At 36.6% G+C, this 20,717-nt stretch overlaps 1 protein-coding gene across 1 annotated transcript; it reads right to left on the reverse strand.

Annotated features, from left to right (window-relative positions):
• Window positions 1–972: 972 nt before the first annotated feature.
• Window positions 973–8,210, reverse strand: LOC149384654 (uncharacterized protein At4g18490). The gene is made up of 20 exons (XM_089624960.1): window positions 8,120–8,210; window positions 7,880–7,970; window positions 6,965–7,025; window positions 6,449–6,575; window positions 5,955–6,143; window positions 5,105–5,872; window positions 4,697–4,834; window positions 4,472–4,606; window positions 4,202–4,339; window positions 3,803–3,976; window positions 3,540–3,717; window positions 3,293–3,357; window positions 3,167–3,206; window positions 2,862–2,926; window positions 2,739–2,778; window positions 2,590–2,651; window positions 2,432–2,498; window positions 2,169–2,345; window positions 1,829–1,943; window positions 973–1,721 (listed from the first exon to the last, which is right to left on the reverse strand). The coding sequence occupies exons 3-20, from the start codon at window positions 7,023–7,025 to the stop codon at window positions 1,675–1,677; spliced, it is 2,586 nt and encodes an 861-aa protein (XP_089481086.1). The 5' UTR covers window positions 7,880–7,970; window positions 8,120–8,210; the 3' UTR covers window positions 973–1,674.
• Window positions 8,211–20,717: the final 12,507 nt, after the last annotated feature.

Genomic DNA, 20,717 nt, shown 5'->3' on the forward strand with positions numbered 1-20,717 from the left:
TTTATCCGATGAATTCTGATGAATTCGAATGAAATCCGATGAATTCAGATGAAATTCGAATATTTAAGATGAATAAGATGAATTCGGATGGATCCCGATGGATTCAAATGGATTAGGATGGATTCAGATGAAATTCAAGATTTAAGAGGATTTAAGATGAATTCTGATGAATTCCGATGGATTCAGATGGATTCCGATGATATTTAATGATTTAAAATGGAAAAATGGATTGAAAGGATATTTTTGTTCGAATTTAGATCAAAAGTCTAATTTTGTAACGTTTTCAATTAGTGTGGTTAGTCTTGATATTTCAAAAAATGAAATTTCTATTGGGCGGATGAATATCTTCACATGGGTGAGCTTCCCTTTTTTGGAGGATGACGTGGCAATGGTATGAGCTTTATATTTTGACTTTTGTGATTAATTTCCACCGGCCGGAAGGACTAAAAAAAAGGCATTGAAGCATTGTGATGCTTTTGCTACGGGCCCACTTTGATTTCTTCAATTCAACATCCCAATTAACGTATCGCAAGTAATTTTTCAGGTAATTAAGTTGATAAGTGGGGTAGCTCAAGTCGCCCACATCATCTCGAGGTTGTGGACTCTAGTCACGACGGAGAGAAAGTTCCCTTCAAAAATAGTTTATTTTATTTAGATTTTAATGTTATAAAATATATTTATAAATGTATTTAGAACATATTTAGATCAGTTTTGCTGAATTAGTAAATACGGATTTCTTGAGGAGATGCTATGCGTGTCTATTTCCAAAGCCTTTCCAGGGATATATGTTAATATTTTGAAATTGTTTACGTCTTTTTGCTTTCACGAGCCACCGTATAGAGAAATATCCCACCACCATATATATTTCGAGCCCTTTTAATGCTTTAGTACGCATGGTAAACCCCTTTTCGCAAACAAATTAAAAGTGAGCCCGATTATCAGAGAAAGTAGAAAGAAAATAATTAATATTCCTTAAACGAGCAGAATCTCCACATAATCATATCCCATAAAACCAGAATGGACCCTCCTACAAAGATAGGGACACAACTGCTGTGCTGCGTCGCAGAGAAGTGCACAAGCTTTACAAGAGACTCCACAACAAAATCAAATTAAATGAAGTGGACTAATGAAAAAAAAAATTGTCCAAACAGCACGGATTATAGAAATAAAAAATAATTTGCTTAATGACTTCCCACGTGTAAAAAATAGTATATAATCCCTTTCGAACTGAACTACATACATCTCAAAGATTCCCGATCCTTTTTTAAAATATAGTTTATATTCAACCTTGTGCTTTACCATGTCGATTCTTCTCTTTATCCCCTAGACTTTTATAAGTCAAGTGCGGTTCCATGGCAGTGCAACTCTGATGTGGCTCACCCACATTAAAGTGTGTGTACTTTAAAGTTTAAACCCTAAGTCATGTTGAAAGGTCAAGATCTCTTACATCAACCCTTGGTTATCCATCTTCGAATGGACGCCAATTTAAGTGGTCTATGAACTTTGTTCAAATCTCAAGGTAGATATTACGGATTCTAGGTACATACTGTAGAGTCTTACCAATTAGTATTTATTACGTGCATCATTTGTGTTGATCTTCTTTACCGTTCACGAGGAACTCTCAGCAATTTGTTTTCATGACCAAATGCACAAACCTTTCTTCATGGGAACCGCTTAAAATTCCTTGGACATCAGTTCTGCAGCGAATTTCTGGACCTTGAATATGTTTTTCTTCCAGTATCAAGGAAACCAATTTTATACAGAAGGAATAATAATAGAACCATTATAATCATCTAACATAAACAAAAACAAGAGGCGTAAAAAAAGGATATCTTCTCTTCGTAGATAGGATGATTTAGCATGAGTAGATTGTTGTTGTTCACAACTGCACTTACGAGCAATTCTTTAGCCTCCTCGTGCTTCTTCCTCAGCATGTTGCATATCTGCCATTTCACACACGTGTGTAGTTATGCATTGTGATTTGACATTTAAAAAAAAAAAAAAAAAAAAAAAAAAAACATGATTTGGTTCGGAATTGAACAGTTTCATGTGGTTGCAAAACAATCAAATCAAACAACAAACTAGGATGCTTTGATGATCAGGTTATATTATTTCTTTCCAACTTGTTCGATTACTTCGTAAAAACATAAAATAAAAAATGAACTCACATCATCAAGCTCCTTTGCGTATGCTTCGGCCTTTTCAACAACACCATCGCTCTCGATTGTCGAAGAAATTTCAATATCCATCAAATATAACTCCTGTGGAGGTTCAGGCAGTGGAAGATGAATGCTGTTCGGGTTGCTTAGGGAGTTATTATCATTCTGGGTCTCGTGTCTAAAGGCCTATAAATCATAAGCGATATCATTCGAATAATTCTTCACCGATTACCAAGTCAATTCCTGCATATTTTTAATACTCGGCCCGATACCTTCTTTCTTTCGGTTATTCTGAATGATTCGTTGACATCAACTCTTTTCAAAGGTTCCTTGACATCTCTGCAGTGGTTTGGAAAATGACAGGTTTGAGTGTACATGAACAGCATAGAGAATGGATAAAGAATAACGAAGCTGTTTCAATTGTTATTACCTGAGACTAGATGCCTTAGAGAGAGAACTCAAAGGCTTTAACTTCTTTTCTCCCCTAGAAAGCTGTAGAGATACCCGATATCAATAAATTTTACTGTTTCACTGTATCCGCACGTATACAATTAGGCCTGTGAAACTGTAATCCGGTACCTTTTCTTCAACCGCCTGTCTCGGAGGTTCTTGATTATATCTGCATGTGCCAAAGAATGTATGCTCTAGAGCCGGAAAAAAAAATATGGGCTGAAAACATTATTGTGTTTCAATCACAGAAACCTGTTTCCTTGTGGCAATGAAAGGCGTTTTAGTGGCTTCAGGCATGCTAAACTCGAATTCGGTAACTGCAAAACAGTGTTAATAATTAAATATTGGTTGGAACCTCAGTAGCAAGTAAATATTATGAAAATGCAATTTCGGCACATAGAATTTTTGTGGTAATAAAAGGTCGGGAATCGAGGTTTCCTGTCCAAATATTTAATTTGTTTTCTTCCCAAGAAAGTTGTTGAAAAGCCCAATATTACGGATTTCTTCTTCACTATGTCTGCACATATACAACAAGGCATGTGAAACTGTAATGGTACCTTTTCTTCAACTGCCTGTCTCGGAGGTTCTTGATAATCTCTGCATGAAGCCAGCAGAAAGCATGCTCATGAGTCGCAAAACAGCATGGGCTGAAATTAATATTATGTATCTCAATCGCAAAAAACCTGTTTTCTTGTGGAGATGAAAGGCGTTTTAGGGGCTTCAAACATGCCAAACTCGAATTTGGAGACTGCAAAACAGTCAAACAATTATATATAGGTTGGAACTTCAGTAGTAAATAAAGATTGGGAAAATTAAAGTTTCCGCAGATATTAGATGTGTATTAATAAAAGGTCGGGAATCAAGGTTTCATATGAACCGCATGTGTGTGGTTATCAGTGTGAACAAGTTCGAACGTCTGAGAAACACAACCTCAATGGCTTTCCTCTTCACTGACAAGTTTGGTGGGGATTTCTTCACCGCACTCTTCTTCACAAGAGCATCCTCTGAAGCTGCAATGCCTTGAACTTTCAAGTCATTCTTTGAAATCTGCTGGGAAATAGTGTCTGTGTGCGACGTAGAATCTGAAACTTTCACTGCTCTTTTAGTCCTGTCATTGAACGTAATTCGTTGTAAACATATTTCTCTCACTAAACTAGATTGAAGAGAATCAAAAATTATATTTACGCCATTACTTGGAAATTTTCAAGATAGAGAGGTCGGGTATCTTCTTGGGAGATCTAACATTAGGAGGCTTATTTCCACCAATTGATTCGATCTTTGCATCCCTAAAAAATTCCATGCTTGAGAGCGAAAATTTAGGATTTATAGATGTCAGGCCATCGGACTTAGCATGCGTCTCAGATAAACTGGAATTAGAAACGCGGAATCAGAATTTTCAGAGATCAAGGTAAACAATCAGGTTACCCATCGCAAGAAATCGTTTTATCTTTTATGTGAGATTAGAAAGCTAATGAAACGTGAGTTCTCACTGAAGAAAGCAAACTATCCATACCGAAAATAACTGCGGCTCCGTCTTTAAAAATGTTCATAATAATCAAAGTCAAATTACAAAAAAAAAGTATATATAGTACCTTGTAAGATTTTGATGTTTAACATTCTTGTCACTTGGGGACATAAGAGATCTCTTTTCCGTAGCTTCTTCATCACTCAACCGTGAAGTCCCAACCAGTTTGCAATCATTCGGCAACACATCAGAAGATAAGCCGTCGCTGTTTGGAAACCACAAATCCATTAGAACTAACACTGGAGTGCGAGGTTTTATATCATCTCATATGATTTGTTCAATTTCTGCATGTAATGTGTGTTTGCGGTAAACTGGAATCAGAGATTAGTTGCCACACCCGATGTTATTTAGATGCTTTATGTTCTTTTCACCCTCAAGAACATGTTTTCCTTCCAACAATTCTCTAGCAGTTGACTTGTGATTATCATCAGGCTTGATTCCAGCATGTGCTTCATTAGATTTTACACCATTCCTGTGGATATTACATCTATAAGAATGAAAAAAAAAAAAAAAAAAAAAAAAAAAACCTAATAACTTATTTTCCACAAGGATTGTTGCTCACTCCATCTCAGTAGATAGACTCCTATTCATGGAACCCGTCAATTCTAGACGTTCACCATATTCTCCCTTATGATCCTTTGTGCTCAAACCTCCAGATTCGTGATGGCTTGTAAGTGTAACCTCATCCACCGTCAATTCACTGAGATCGAGAAGAAAAGAAAATAATAATATAAAATTGGATTAGAATCTAAGACATTGTAGAGCTTTTAACAAACTTCTCAACGTGTATAAATTGCAAATAAATATTATCAAATTCACAGTATAAATTTCCCAAATATAGTTTATTTACATGATAAGAATCATGGCAGTGAAGAAAGACACACCTATACAATAGCCTATCGGATTAACTCTATATATGCTAATAACATATTGAGTAATCAAGTAACTACAAAAAGCATACTATTGCAACCTGCATTGTGGGGCTGAAGGAGGCTCAGCTGTACAAATCTGGTTTTTCCGGTCATCTTCGATCGAATTTTCTTCATGATCTAAATCCCCCACAGCTGATACATCATAATGCACAGTTTGTGCTGGGATATCAGTGTCTGACTTAATAGTCCGACTATTAATGGTTTCCGAAGTAGTATTTGTAGGAAATGAATTCCTCAACGGTAAGCTTTCGCTTTTGGGTGAAGCATCAATCAACTTGGCATTTTCATTTTCCTTTTGCCCTTGTATCATGTAATCTCCTCTTCCTTGGTAATTATTTTGAGTCTGTCTGTCTGAAAGGTCACTTCTTTTCAATTCAACACCATTAAGATATGGACCAGGAAAATCCAACTTTGCATGCTGAGAAAACTTATCCATGGAAATTGCCTTCTCAGATAAGCGAGTAATCTGCTCTGTTGCTTCTACACTCTTGGTTATCGCGTTCTCTGGAGAAGATCTGCCACCATGGGACAAAATAGGAGATTCTGATGTAATGCTCTTCCCACAATCATTTTCTTTGTCACTAAGACTCCCTGAACCATTCGACAAGGCTTCAACATCTGAGGAATCAGCACCCTTAGATGGAGGAAGATCTTTTGTCGTGGCAACATCTGAGCTATCATCACTGAATTGAACTTTAGAGCTTTTCTGCTCCGTCTCATTGGATAAAATATCCATTTTCTCACTGTCCTTGATAGAAGCCTTTCCTATAATCCCTAAGGATGGCTCGAAATCAAAATTATCCATCCTGTCTCCCAAAGAAAAAGCTTAAATAATCTAAATTAACTCGTATTATCAAGTTAGTCAGAAATGAAAAGGATAATACATACTCATTAAAGTCAAAGAAATTAAACTGGCTTTTTTTCCCTTGAGGTTTTCCTGTTGAAGGCTTGTCCTCAGACACTCCTTCCTTGGCTTTTGTTACTTTCTTTGAGGGGGATGGGAGATCAAAGTCTGACATGTCCACCTTAAATGATGATAGCTTGTCAAACTCGCCATCCAGACCGAAGTCCATGTCCCTGAACAGAAGTGAAAAATTAGCAATAAGTCATGCCTGGAATAGGTCACACTAATTACTGTTATTTATGTAAATTGGAGTTATCCTACAATCTTCATATGATTTTCCGCAGCTCATAAGACACAGGCCCATCGTGAAGCACATAATGTGAAAATAACTGCTAAATGAACCCATAAAACAGAACAAGGGATTGCACAATTTTCATATAAAATTTAAATTATAGGTGAAAGGAAAAAATAAAGTAAAAATAGAAAAATGAGAACGGAGAGCTCCATATGAGCATAGATATTTTTTGGTACAACTTACAGTTTATCAAAATTAAATGCCTTTTTCTTGCCAGTGGGAACTGTATCAAAGCCAAAATCCATCCCATCATCTTTGGTGGCTGACATCGATTTCCAGGAAGTGAGAAAATCCTTTCCAATGTCATCATCTGCCAAAGATCAACTTTTCTTATGTCATGCCTTCCATGTCATATCAACAATTCTAACCGGATAACTTTACTTCCACATTCTTGTCCATGACTTAATCTGCAAGCCAAAAATGCAAAGCTAATCCGAGATTTTCCATTGTTACAGCTAGAAGTGTCAAGTCTAAACATCCATACCCATTCTTAAATATTGTATGGTGGCAGCTCTATTTACATTAAATACTCTAGTTGGACTATGCAAATCTAAAATGCCATATTTGATACATAGATCAGAAATCTCCCCCAGTATTATTTGATCATGATTTCCTGCTACTATCTTCTCTTAGAAGATAGTAAGCAAAATTGACCACAATTTCCACTCTTATGGTGAGAGAAAAAAAAAATGAGGATACCTAGAAATGAACTTTTTTCCTTACGATTAATCGATGCCGCTCCTTTCTGGGATTCATCCATCTACAAAGATGCGTAGATTCAATAGGTGATTTCATTGCAGATTTACAAATGGTTTTTTTTCTGTATATTTGAAGCTAACCATTTTACTCAACTTATTGTTCATACAAAACTTCAATGAAGCACCATCAACTTTGTAGAACTAGGTGATACAAGCAAACAACCAAATAATAAATGCACAAATTTTCACTAACGAACCTGTTATAATTTCTCGCTACCACAGAGTTTCACTACAAAAGGTTTTTTTTTCTTTTAGCGTTTTTGGTTGATATCATGCTATTTGTGGCTTTTCTTTTATAAATAAATCCATCTATAACATAAATACAAAATAAACTAGGACATGGAACTCGATACTTCCAGTGGTGGATGAATTTTAGGATGGATCAAGTGTCATAAATATAAAATGAATGTTTGAATACAACTAACACAAATAGTTATTGAAAAACTAACGAGCAAAGAGTGTGAAGATGATTAAGTTAACGAAATCTATCCGTAAGCGCATTCAGATGTTTTAGCCATCGAGATTCATATATTTAACTCAATTCCGTCTTCTGACAAATTTATAGCAGATTTTTATCAAAAAAAAAAAAAAAAGGACAGAAACGTTTTCACTAGTGATTTCGTACTGTTGTTTTATGTTTACAAAATTAAAATCATTTATGCTAATTAGTCTTGTAGCAAAATAGTTAATATCTTCCTAAAAAAACCATGATGTGAATACCATGCGAAATAAGCACTTGAAATCCTCAGAAAAAACCACTTGAAATCCTCAGAAAAAACCACTACACGAAAATAACTTCCTTTAAACGGATCATTTCAACACCATATTTTTTTTTTTTTATCAAAATTGATGTTACCTCGAGAATTTAGCTGCTTCTGTTTCCAGTTCGAATCGATTATACAACTCTCTCAGCCGAACAGGATCGAGAAGAATCGACGACGCAAAGACTGAAGTACAAAAACGAAAGAATACGAAATGACTTTTCAAGCACTGACAATCTAAACAAAAGATCGGCTGAATCGGAGAGCCTTTTTCCCGACCGAGAGAAAAATGAAATCGAAAAGAAAGCAAAGAAACGAAATAAGACAATGCAAACCTGCACTTTTCCGATGAACAAAGCGTTTGGAGAATCAAGCGAACTAAAAGGAAACCAAGAGAAGCTTCTAGAGCAAGATCTTTTGTTCTTTTGTGCCAAAGCAGCGAGGGAAAGTGAGCGAGGCACTGATTGTTACTTGGGCAATGGGAAAAGAGAGAGCTGTTTGGAAACAGATGTAATAGTAACACTGCTGGGATTACACTATCCATGCCAAGGATTTTCCATTATGCCTAATGTAAAAGCTTTTTTCACAAATTTTAAAGGAGATACTTGAGTTTATACCATCTCAAATTATTAAGAGAAAATTACAAGACTAACGATTTTTAGTTTTTTTTTCAAATAAACTGTAATTTTAAAATATATATAAAAAATGGGATAATTAGTTCAACACCCTCCTTTCTTAAAAGTTTTTTTTTTCAAATAAACTGTAATTTTAAAATATATAAAAAAAAAATGGGATACTTAGTTCAGCACCCTCCTTTCTTAAAACAGTCCAAGTTTCATTTTATTAAGAAAATGGTTCATCAAATCAAAGTTAATTAAATTAACTATTCAATTCATTTAATTAATTTTTCAATTAATTTAAGAATAAATGACAAGAATGCCCCCTGAACTACAGCAGTTGTGACAATCTGCCCCCTGTAATATAAAAAACTCGATGTTATCCCCTCAATATCACAATTTGTTTCATTACACTCCTTCTGTTTGAATTCAGAGTTACACCGTTAGAGAGAAGATCACGTGTTTGTCACATGTTGGTCAATATAAAGGTGTTATGGTCAAATTAATCAAATAATTAAATAAAAATGAAAAGAAAAACAATTTAAAATCAATCGAAATTTAAAATAAAAACGAATAACACTCCGACGCGAGCGAAGACCCAATCACAGCGATCAAGACAGGAAAACCCTAGAAATAGGTACAAGATTATAACTTTGGAGAGACCTTGAGTGAGAAGGCGATTAACAGTTTCGTTTGGGTCCATGTTACAGTCTTTGAGCATGGCGTAGATCTCCTGTTCTGTATAGTTGTTGACAATCTCCTTCAAGCTCTGAACCATCTTCCTCGTACTGGACGGAATCGAAGAAGTTCCATTATTGCCCTTGGCTCCATTGTTGCTTCCACTTTTCCCGCTCATCTCTCTAAAACGCTCGCACTCTCTTTCTCTCTCATATCTAAAACAAACAAACAAACAACAACGCATATTTTGGGTTTGGGGTTTTACCACTGAGCGATTGGAAATGGGCAATAAGGGAAAACTGAGAAAAAGAATGAAGAGCAAGTACTAGATAAAGTATCTCAGTTCGCCCACACAGTCTCTCTCGCTCTGCACCAACCACTCGATCCACGTCTCGATTTTTCCTCGCCTCGCCAACGTCCATGTCTCCATCAAGAAATCTCGACAAAGCCTTCTTTGGCTTTGTGACCTTCTTTCTCGTCTCATTGACTTGAGCTAGGGAAGAACGGGCACCAAAACATTCCCGAAGTCGTGAACAACGATCACGCAGCCTCTTTTGCCGCAAACCAGAACGAGGTTGTCCCTGAGATTGCATCTGATACTCGCCGATTCTCGACTCGCCTCTGCAAGCATCAAGATACACGAAGTGAACAACAATTGGGTTCGGTCATTTCGTCGAACACTTTGGGGCACTTTCCAAATAGTGTTCTGTACAAAGACATCTGAAGCCCAAGTCTTCTTCGGCTTCCATGTCTTGGGATTCGCGGAAGAAATGCAATTCGCTTCGCAGGTTCGTTTGCCCTGAAAGATTAGGAGTCTGGGATTTGTCGGTGTTTTATGGTTCATAGGGTTTCGGCTTTGAGTAGATGGTTTTGGTGATTGGGAAGAATTCGATTTGTAATGTTTCTTCGAGCATAGAGAGAGAGATAGAGAGAGAGATGATGTTTTAATTTTTTTTGTTAAACTTAATTATTTTCTGTGTATTAGATACAGCGAATCTGAGGAAAAATACGAAGAGCTTTGTCTCTGAGCTGTTGGAATTGCTTCTTCTCCTTGATTTGGCTTTGCTTCGGTCGAATTGCATCTTCATTTTTAATTTTTATTTCTTTTGTATTTGTTATTTTTTAAATAAAAAAATACAAATAAAGATATGGACTTTACCAAAATAACCTTCATTTGAGACTCACGTGACATACACGTGGTCACTTAACTAATAGTGACTGGGGACTCATAGACGGAAGGAGTATAATGATACAAAACATGATAATGAGCGGCAAAGATCGAGTTTTTATATTACGAGGGGCGCGTTGTATCAAGTGCTATAATTTAGGGGGCATTTTTGTCATTTATTCTTAATTTAATCACTTTCGGTTTGGTAGACTATTTTCCTAATAAAATGAAATTTAGGTTATATCCTTAAAAAGAGATAGAAGATTGACTAATTATAATAAATACTTGATAAAAAAATGTTATTTTTCAAATATTTAAGACGATAATATATTTTTCATTGTACATTATATTATTATAAGATGCATTTTTTAGTATATATACAATTAAGTAGGGATGTAATCGGGTTGGGTTAGTCGATTTTTTCGTGTGCTATCAACCCGAACTGTTACAATTAATTATATTTACTGGAATTATATTTACTCATTGTGACGAGTGTCCACTGATATAGTCAGTACGCGATCAAGATCCTCCCGATTCAACCCGTATCGAGAAAAGGTCAATTATTCCGTTATACATTTCTCATACATAAGAGCCCTAAGCATTGTTACTTCTCCAGCGAAAGATTCTCTCGAACATTACTTACTTCGAGAGTGCGCACAATCTATCGGTTCTGGAATCAATCCTTAGGTGAGAGAACGTTTACCTTCTTTTAGGAAGGCTGGATTCCGTATCTGTGAAACACTTCCCTTCTCCGATCAAGTCCCGAGTTCCCAAAACATCTGTTTATGCAACCTCAATTTGGCCTTTAACGTGATGAATCAAAGAACTAAGTAACAAGACCTAGAAGTCCATGAACACTTCAGGATTTAGATCAAGTCTCACTGTTATCATCATAGTGACCCTGGTTGGTGTGTCGTAACGGTCCTTACACGACACATCCATAACCAAAGTCTGTCTGGATCGTACATTTACCACAAGTGTAGAATGCTCCCACTAAGTGATCAATCTTCACTTGCGTTTCACATATGTGACTTCAGATATAGCTACCCATGCTTGTATCAGTCACCGACCTTGTTTTAGTTCACCGCCCGAACTCAGGTGCCCAGCACGTGACTCAGTTTAATACGGAGACTAAGGATTGATGAATGTCTATTGTAACTATTTGCAATAACAGATAATGTTTTCAATTCAAATAGATTATAAATGTCGAAACTTTATTATATTAATATTTCAGTGAAAAATTACAAATAAATCTTCTCGTGGGCAAGAATTGCTAACAGTTTGTTGGAATAGATCTAGGGATAAGAAAAGTTTTATTGCTTCTAGCAAGCGGCGGAATATAAAAAAATTTCTTTAAAACATGTAAAACGTTTTTACAACCTAGACAAAGCTCATGGACATATAATTTAAAATTTTAAAACTACATTTAGTTTTTACTCGGTACCAACCTCGAATGGAGCTTGAACGTTGAGAAGCATTTGGAAGGTTGAAACATTCGTCTCCCCACGCAGCTCGCCTCTTCCACTAGTCTTCTTGAACCTGTGAGCAACCACAAAAGTTTCTACTGTTGTCAATGGTGCCCACAAGAAGAGTTGTAGTCTTTATTTTGTACATTTGATGTAATAAAGTCTCATGAAGACTCTTGCTTGTAATTGCCTATCTATTCATTAATAAAGTTGAAACGTTCATTCATTCTTTCTTTGTTTGAAGCTTTATGATAAAACCTTAGTCTTTTAGTCCATAAACAAACTTAACAACTTACGAAGAGACAAATGTAGATTTGCATGAACAAACTCTTCGTAGTTTGCTTAAAACGATATATTCGCAATCTTAGGGTCAAAGGACTATTGACCTCGGTATGATTGTTAGAAGAATCTATGATGTCTGGTTATGAGGCATTAAGAGTTGGAGACTCTATAGTTCTTCTGGGTATCTTCCGAAGGTACTGAATTGACCAGTGCACTTCTAGAGACAATATAAGAACAAACCATTTAACCTCTTATGTCTCGAAGTCACTATGTATGAATTGCATCATGCTTACCTTAATCCTGAAATGAGACATGCCATTTCACACCTTAGTATTCTCATTTGAGAAAGTCAAAGTTCGGACTCACTATGTGATTCCGAACAAGGCCTATTGGTGAAGTACTAAGTTGTGAGTCTGTCATGAGTAACTTTGTGAAGTTCTCATAGATATGGAATTCATGTACAAGATTGCTGAAATGCAATGTATGTCACCTCATGCTTTGTTCCTTGGAGTGTGAATAAATGAACTGGCCAGTGTCCAAATTGAGTCCTGACTCTTTTGGATGAAACAATGTGACTTGTTAGCTCCTCGTCAATACATTGTTTCTAACTTATTCACAAGCAACAAAGGAGTTGAGGAAATAACAGCTAGAAGGGTAAAATGGTAATTTAGTAAATCCCGACTAGCTGATGACATTCATGAAGGGTAAACATAGATGATATTCAGTGGATCCGCTAATCATAATTAGGTTGAATTCTTGAGAAGAAAATAAATTCATTTGAACCGAGAGATTTTCAGTGTCAACTCTTTAGTGGAGTCAGTTGGCATTAAGCTAAACTTGGAAAAAGTTTGTGAACTTTTGAGTCCAAGTGTTTAGCTCAAGCTTTGTTCATTTGGGTCCATGAGGTCACTGTCACGAATCATATCGAGTAGGAATAGTTAAACTGGAAGCTAAGTCAAAACAAGAACGAAAATAGTCAAAAGGGTATTTTTGTCTTTTGAGACATATGATGAAATGAATGTCAATAAATTTTTTGACAAGTTCATTTGATGACTTAATGTCACTCGGCCATAACTTGATTATTGGGCCTTGTGAATTAATTTCGTTTCATAAGAATTTTATTGAAAATTCTTAATGGGCTTTTCTCATGTTGTCATGAACAAATGAAGAAGCTTCTAGAAGCTCCTTCTAGATGAGAATAGGCGCCCATAATACCCAAGAGGAAAGAGAGATTATTTTGTGCATAAATGTATCAAGATACTTGCCAAAAGAAAAAGAGGAAACAAATTTGCATATGAGATGCATAGGGGAATCGGCCAAGAGAGTAATGGGCAAGGCAAGGAACAAAAAAGGAAACAAATCCAAGCCTCTAGGAGGCAGCCTTGGGCGCCCAACATGGAATGGGAAATAAGGGATTTTTGCTCATGAATATGTGATATTCTATAGAAGAGGAAAGTACCTTATTGAAGGTAAAACCTCTCCTATAAATAGGAGCCCCATTCCTCACATTTCATTCATCCTAAGTTTAAGAGATTGAGAGACTCTCTCTCTAGAACTTGGCCGAAAATCCCCTCTCTCTCTCTCTCTAGTTTATTTTCGATTTTTTCTTGTCTTGGCACCTAGGTCCTCACTCGACCTAGTGTTTAGCTCTGCGACTTCGAGACTTGTTCTTAAGTCGTAGTGTTTAAAAGTGCCCACTCACTAATTCCTTCTTTTCGAGTGATTTAGTGATAGAAACTTTCGTGGTTGCTCAAGGTGCCGAGGAAAGAAAGAGAGACGTGCTGCGAGGGGAGACGAGCGTTGCAAACTTTCCACAAGCTTCTTCAAAGTTCAAGCTTCAAGAAAGGTTAGTAAACTTCTGGCTCATATTGGTTTTTAATTACATGTACTTGCACTTGTCTAGGTTAGTAAAAACTGTTTTACTTGTAAAAGAAAATTTTAAAATTCCGCCGCTTCCCGAAGCGTTTAATTATTTTCTCAAACCCTAGATCGATTCCAACAAATGGTATCAGAGCTATGGTCAAAGATATGCATGTACATGTTTTTAAAATTATGAGCTTGAAAATCGTTTTCGAAAGTTTACTAATTTTGTGACAAGTTAGAATTGTTATCTTAGATTTTTTTAAATTTATTGCTCATGTCTTTAAATTAAAAAGCATGTTGATTTTCTATGAGTTTGGGATGTTTTTAAAACACATTAGAATCAGTTCTAAAAGTTTTTAATTTTTTATATTAAAAAACGTGTTTTAAAAGTTTGAGAAATTTCGAGTAAAATTTTGTGACTAGTTACCTTGTCTTTCTAGTTTCTTTTATTTACCATATTCGTTTTATGCTTGTTGTTATTTCTTTTATATCATGTTATTACCTTGCTAATAAAACACAAATAAAAGCTTTAACAACCTTCATAAAACGTTCCGTTACACTCGATTCTTTTTCGCACCTAAAAAGACCAAGCTTTAATTATTTCTTTTTCTTCGAGCTGGAGTAAACCCGCATTAAAAGTGGCATAACTCTCTTCTCAGAAATCTAAATTTAATGATTCTTAAATCAAATTAAAGCTCTGTCTGTCCTCTGTCCAATGCCACCGGTTTCGGCTCAAAAGGACATCGGAGCCGCCAGATATGGCGATTTTACTCCTAGGTGCGCGGCTGTCTGAAACTCCAGTTTTTTAGAAATCCGGATTTTCAAACCCCACTACCATGAGTTATAGAACTCTAATGAGAAAATTTTCTTGAGCAAAAATGTTTTTCATATGATTATAAACATGATGTGTAAGATTAAAAGTTTTGATTTTGAAAGATTAATTAAAATTGAGTTTTTACAAAACTAGTTTGAATTTTGAAAAACCGTTTTCATTTTCAAACTTGAAAATATTTTGTCACCCAAATCAAATAAGTTTTCAAAATGTTTTCAAAACTATATCACATATGTTCAAAATCTATATGCTCTTGAAAATTTGAGTGGGAGGTCTCTTTGTAGACAAGCCGAAAAATAAAAAGATGTGTAATCTCAAACTTTCAAGTGTTCGAGTGAGTTGAAGTTCACACTTCCCTCACGCACTTTCCCGAAATAGAAAATAGGAAAAGATCGAGTATGTACCTTGTGCCGTTATGCACTAATACTGCTCTGAACATGTCGATCTAGGATTCTCTTCTAGTTGTCCGCTCTGTCGCTCTCTAACTAGGAAATCTGTTTCCAAACTTATAAGAGTCGATGAACCAACTCCAAAAAACTAAGTGGTAGGGTTATATTCGTTGTTTGTAACCCACGATCCCCAACACTAATGAAAGATGCAATAACTTCTAGATGTTTCTTCATTTGTTCATGACAACATAAGAAAAGCCCATTAAGAATTTTCAAATAAAATTCCATGAAATCAAATTAATCCTCAAGGCCCAATTAATTCATTATGGCTGTGTGGATAATTTATTGTCATCATATGACAATGTCAAAAAACTTATTTATCGACATTCATACCATCCCATGTCCAAAAACACAAAATTACATGTTCGACAATTTTCATAAAACTTGTCTAGTTCTTGTTTTGACTTAGCTTCTAGATTAACTTAATCCTACTCTAATGACTTGTGGTAGGACCTCATGGATCCAAAGAACAAAGCTTGAGCTAGCATACTTGGACTCAAAAGTTCACAAACCTTTCCCAAGTTCTAGCTTAATGTCAACTGACTCCACTAAAGAGTTGACACTGAAATCTCTCGGTTCAAATGAATATATTTTCTACTCACGAATTCTACTTAATTGTAATGAGTTGATCCATTGAATATTATCTATGTTTACCCTTCATCAGTATCATTAACTAGATGGGATTTACAAAATTACCATTTTACCCTTCTAGTTGTTATTTCCACAACTCCCTTGTAGCTTATGAATAAGTTAAAATGAATGAATTGACGAGGAGCTAATAAGTCACATTGATTCATCCAAAAGAGTCATGACTCAATTTGGACACTAGTCAGTTCATTTATTCACATTCCAAGGAACAAACCATGAGGTGATATACATTGCATTTCAGCAATCTTGTACATGAATTTCATATCTATGAGATCTTCACAAAGTTACTCATGACATCTTCATAACTTAGTACCTCACCAATAGGTCTTGTCTATATCACATAGTGAATCTAGAACTCTGACTTTCTCACATGAGAATACGTAAGCTATGAAATGACATGTCTCATTTCAGGATTGAGGTAAGCACGATGCAATTCATACGTAGTGACTTCGAGACATAAGAGGTTAAATGGTTTGTTCTTATTCTGTCTCTAGAAGTGCACTGGTCAATTCAGTACCTTCAGAAGATACCTAGGAAGAACTATAGAGTCTCTAACTCTCAATGTCCCATAACCAGACATCATAGATTCTCCTAACAATCATACTAAGATCAATAGCCCTTTGATCCTTAAATTGTGAATATACTGTTTTAAGCAAACCATGAAGAGTTTGTTCATGCAAGATCTATATTTGACTCTTCATTTGTTGTTAGGTTTGTTTAAGGACTAAAGACTATAGTTTATCATAAAGCTTCAAACAGACAAGGGAGAATGAATGAACGTTTTTACTTTTATCAATAATTCAGCAGTTACAAGCAAGAGTCTTCGTGAGATTTTATTACATCAAATGTACATAAATAAAGACTATTACTCTTATTGTAGGCATCATTGACAACAAAATCCCACTTGACTCAAAGAAGATGTTGTTGGAATCGATCTAGGGTTTAAGAAAAAGTTTAACGCTTCGTTAAGCGGCGGAATTTTAAAAATTTTCTTTTTAAGTAAAACTAGTTTTTACTAACCTAGACAAGAGCATATGCATGTAAATAAAAACTAATATGAGCTATAAAAGTTACTAACCTTTTTGATGCTTGAACATTGATGAGCCTTTGGAAGGTTGGCAACGTTCGTCTCCCCTCGCAGCACGTCTCTCTTTTCTTTCCTCGGGAACTCGAGCAACCACGATAGTTTCTATCACTAAATCACTCGAAAAGAAGGAATTAGTGAGTGGGCACTTTTAAACACTACGACTTGAGAACGAGTCTCGAAGTCGTAGAGCTAAAGACTAGGTCGAGTGAGGACCTAGGTGCCAAGACAAGAGAAAACCGAAAATAAACTAGAGAGAGAGAGAAGAGGACTTCGGCCAAGTTCTAGAGAGAGAGTCTCTCAAATCTCTTAAACTTGGATGAATGAATTGTGAGGAAATTAGGCTCCTATTTATAGGAGAGGTCTCACCTTCAATAAGGTAGTTTCCTCTTCTATAGAATATCACATATTCATGAGAAAATATTGCCTTATTTCCTCATGAGTCACTCGGCCAAGGCAGCCTTCTAGAAGGCTTGGATTTGTTTCCTTTTTTGTTCTTTGCCTTGCCTTTGACTCACTTGGCCGAATTCCCTTAAGCATCCTCATGCAAATTTGTTTCCTCTTTTTCTTTTGGCAAGTATCTTGATACATTTATGCACAAAATATTCTCTCTTTCTTGGGTATTATGGGCGCCCAACATTTCTAGAAAAGACTCCTAGAATTTTCTTCACTTGTTCATGACAACATAAGAAAAGGCCCATTTAGAATTTTCAAATAAAATTCTTATGAAATGAAATTAATTCACAAGGCCCAATGATCAAGTCATGGCCGAGTGAAACATGTCACAAAATGACCTTGTCAAAAAATTTATTGACATTCATTTCATCCTTTGTCTCAAAAGACAAAAATACCCTTTTAACTATTTTCGTTCTTGTTTTGGCTTAGCTTCCAGTTTAACTATTCCTATCGATGTGATTCGTGACAGTGACCTCATGGACCCAAATGAACAAAGCTTTAGCTAAACACTTGGACTCAAAAGTTCACAAACCTTTTCCAAGTTTAGCTTAATGCCAACTGACTCCACTAAAGAGCTGACACTGAAAATCTCTCGGTTCAAATGAATTTATTTTCTACTCAAGAATTCGACCTAATTATGATGAGCGGATCCACTGAATATTATCTATGTTTACCCTTCATGAATGTCATCAGCTAGTCGGGATTTACTAAATTACAATTTTACCCTTCTAGCTGTTATTTCCTCAACTCCTTTGTCGCTTGTGAATAAGTTAGAAACAATGTATTGACGAGGAGCTAACAAGTCACATTGTTTCATCCAAAAGAGTCAAGACTCAATTTGGACACTGGCCAGTTCATTTATTCACACTCCAAGGAACAAAGCATGAGGTGACATACATTGCATTTCAGCAATCTTGTACATGAATTCCATATCTATGAGAACTTCACAAAGTTACTCATGACAGACTCACAACTTAGTACTTCACCAATAGGCCTTGTTCGGAATCACATAGTGAGTCCGAACTTTGACTTTCTCAAATGAGAATACTAAGGTGTGAAATGGCATGTCTCATTTCAGGATTAAGGTAAGCATGATGCAATTCATACATAGTGACTTCGAGACATAAGAGGTTAAATGGTTTGTTCTTATCTTGTCTCTAGAAGTGCACTGGTCAATTCAGTACCTTCGGAAGATACCTAGAAGAACTATAGAGTTCCTAACTCTCAATGCCTCATAACCAGACATCATAGATTCTTCTAACAATCATACTGAGGTCAATAGTCCTTTGACCCTAAGATTGCGAATATATCGTTTTAAGCAAACTACGAAGAGTTTGTTCATGCAAATCTACATTTGTCTCTTCGTAAGTTGTTAAGTTTGTTTATGGACTAAAAGACTATGGTTTTATCATAAAGCTTCAGACAAGGAAGATTGAATGAACGTTTCAACTTTATTAATGAATGAATAGGCAATTACAAGCAAGAGTCTTCATGAGACTTTATTACATCAAATGTTCAAAATAAAGACTACAACACTTCTTGTGGGCACCATTGACAACAAACTCCCACTTGACTCAAAGAAGGTGTGTGTAGTCCTTCATGCCTAATCCCTCACGATGTTGGTCGAAGACCTTGTTCGCTAGGGCCTTGGTGAATGGATCTGCGAGGTTGTCCACCGTTGAGATCTTCTTCACTTCCACGTCTCCGCGCTGCACGATCTCTCGAATCAAATGGTATTTCCTCTCAATATGCTTAGAGCGCTTATGGCTTCTAGGTTCCTTTGAGTTAGCGACAGCCCCACTATTATCACAATAAAGGGTCATGGGCTCGTCGACGTTTGGAACAACTTCCAAATACTTAAGGAACTTTCTAAGCCATACAGCCTCTTTGGATGCTTCACAAGCAGCCACATATTCTGCTTCCATTGTGGAGTCAGCAATGCAAGATTGCTTAATACTTCTCCACACAACAGCTCCACCATTAAGGATGAACACAGATCCCGAAGTGGATTTCCTGGAATCCTTATCCGCTTGAAAATCGGAGTCGGTATATCCCGTCATAGTCAGGTCAGTACCTGAGTATGTAAGCATCAAGTTCCTAGTTCTTCGAAGATACTTAAGAACATGCTTAACAGCAATCCAGTGCTCGGGTCCAGGGTTGGATTGAAAACGACTAACTACGCCAACGGCGAAACATATATCAGGTCGGGTGCAAAGCATAGCATACATGAGGCTTCCTACGGCAGAGGCGTAAGGAATTTTCCTCATGTCTTCAATCTCTTGTGCAGTCTTGGGAGACTGGTCCTTAGAGAGTGAGACTCCATGCCTAAAGGGTGTTTGGCCCTTCTTGGAGTCTTGCATCGAGAAGCGATCCATCACCTTATCAATATAAGATGCTTGAGAGAGTGACATGGTCCGGTTTTTCCTATCTCGAAAGATTTGGATCCCCAGAATGTACGCGGCTTCTCCTAGATCCTTCATATCGAGTTGCTTTGCCAGCCAGACCTTAACCTTAGATAACTTACCCACGTCATTACCAATGAGTAGTATATCATCGACATATAGCACCAGAAACACAACTTTGCCTTCGTGTATTAACTTGTAAACACAAGGCTCATCTATTGACTGTTCAAAGCCGAAGCTCTTTATAGTTTCATCGAATCTAATATTCCATGACCTAGATGCTTGCTTTAGTCCATAAATGGACTTAAGTAACTCACAAACCTTGGTCTCTTGACCTTTTTCCACGAAACCGTCTGGTTGAGCCATGTAAATGCGCTCGTCAAGATTGCCATTCAGGAAGGCTCTCTTGACATCCATTTGCCAGATCTCATAGTCGAGAGCTGCAGCTATGGATAGGAGTATGCGGATGGATTTAAGCATCGCGACTGGCGAGAAGGTTTCTTCATAGTCAATCCCTTCTTGTTGGGTATAACCCTTTGCCACAAGTCGTGCTTTGAACGTCTCAACGTTCCCATCAGGACCCCTTTTCTTCTTGTATATCCACTTACACCCTACGGGTTTAATCCCTTCAGGAAGGTCTACAAGTTTCCAGACTTTGTTGACATACATCGAGTGCATCTCAACTTTCATGGCGTCAAGCCAAAGGTTTGATTCAGAACAAGCCATTGCTTGGCTATAGGAAACAGGATCATCCATGTCGGAGACGGCTACAAGAGAGTCTCCATAAGACATGTACCTGTCAGGCTTTTGAGTAGCCCTCCCACTACGTCTAAGTACTACTTGACGAGATTCTGACGAGTTAGGTTGTGTTTCAGTTGGGGTAAGAACAGTTCTTACAGATGAGGTAGAAGCTTCCTCACCCAACTTTTCATCAAGCACAATTTTGTTTCTAGGTTTCGCATCCTTCATAAAGTCCTCCTCAAGGAAA

This window comes from Urtica dioica, chromosome 9, assembly GCF_054948205.1.
Source record: "Urtica dioica subsp. dioica isolate 48M chromosome 9, U.dioica_male_clone48M_v1_H2, whole genome shotgun sequence".
In the NCBI taxonomy this organism is placed as follows: domain Eukaryota; kingdom Viridiplantae; phylum Streptophyta; class Magnoliopsida; order Rosales; family Urticaceae; genus Urtica; species Urtica dioica.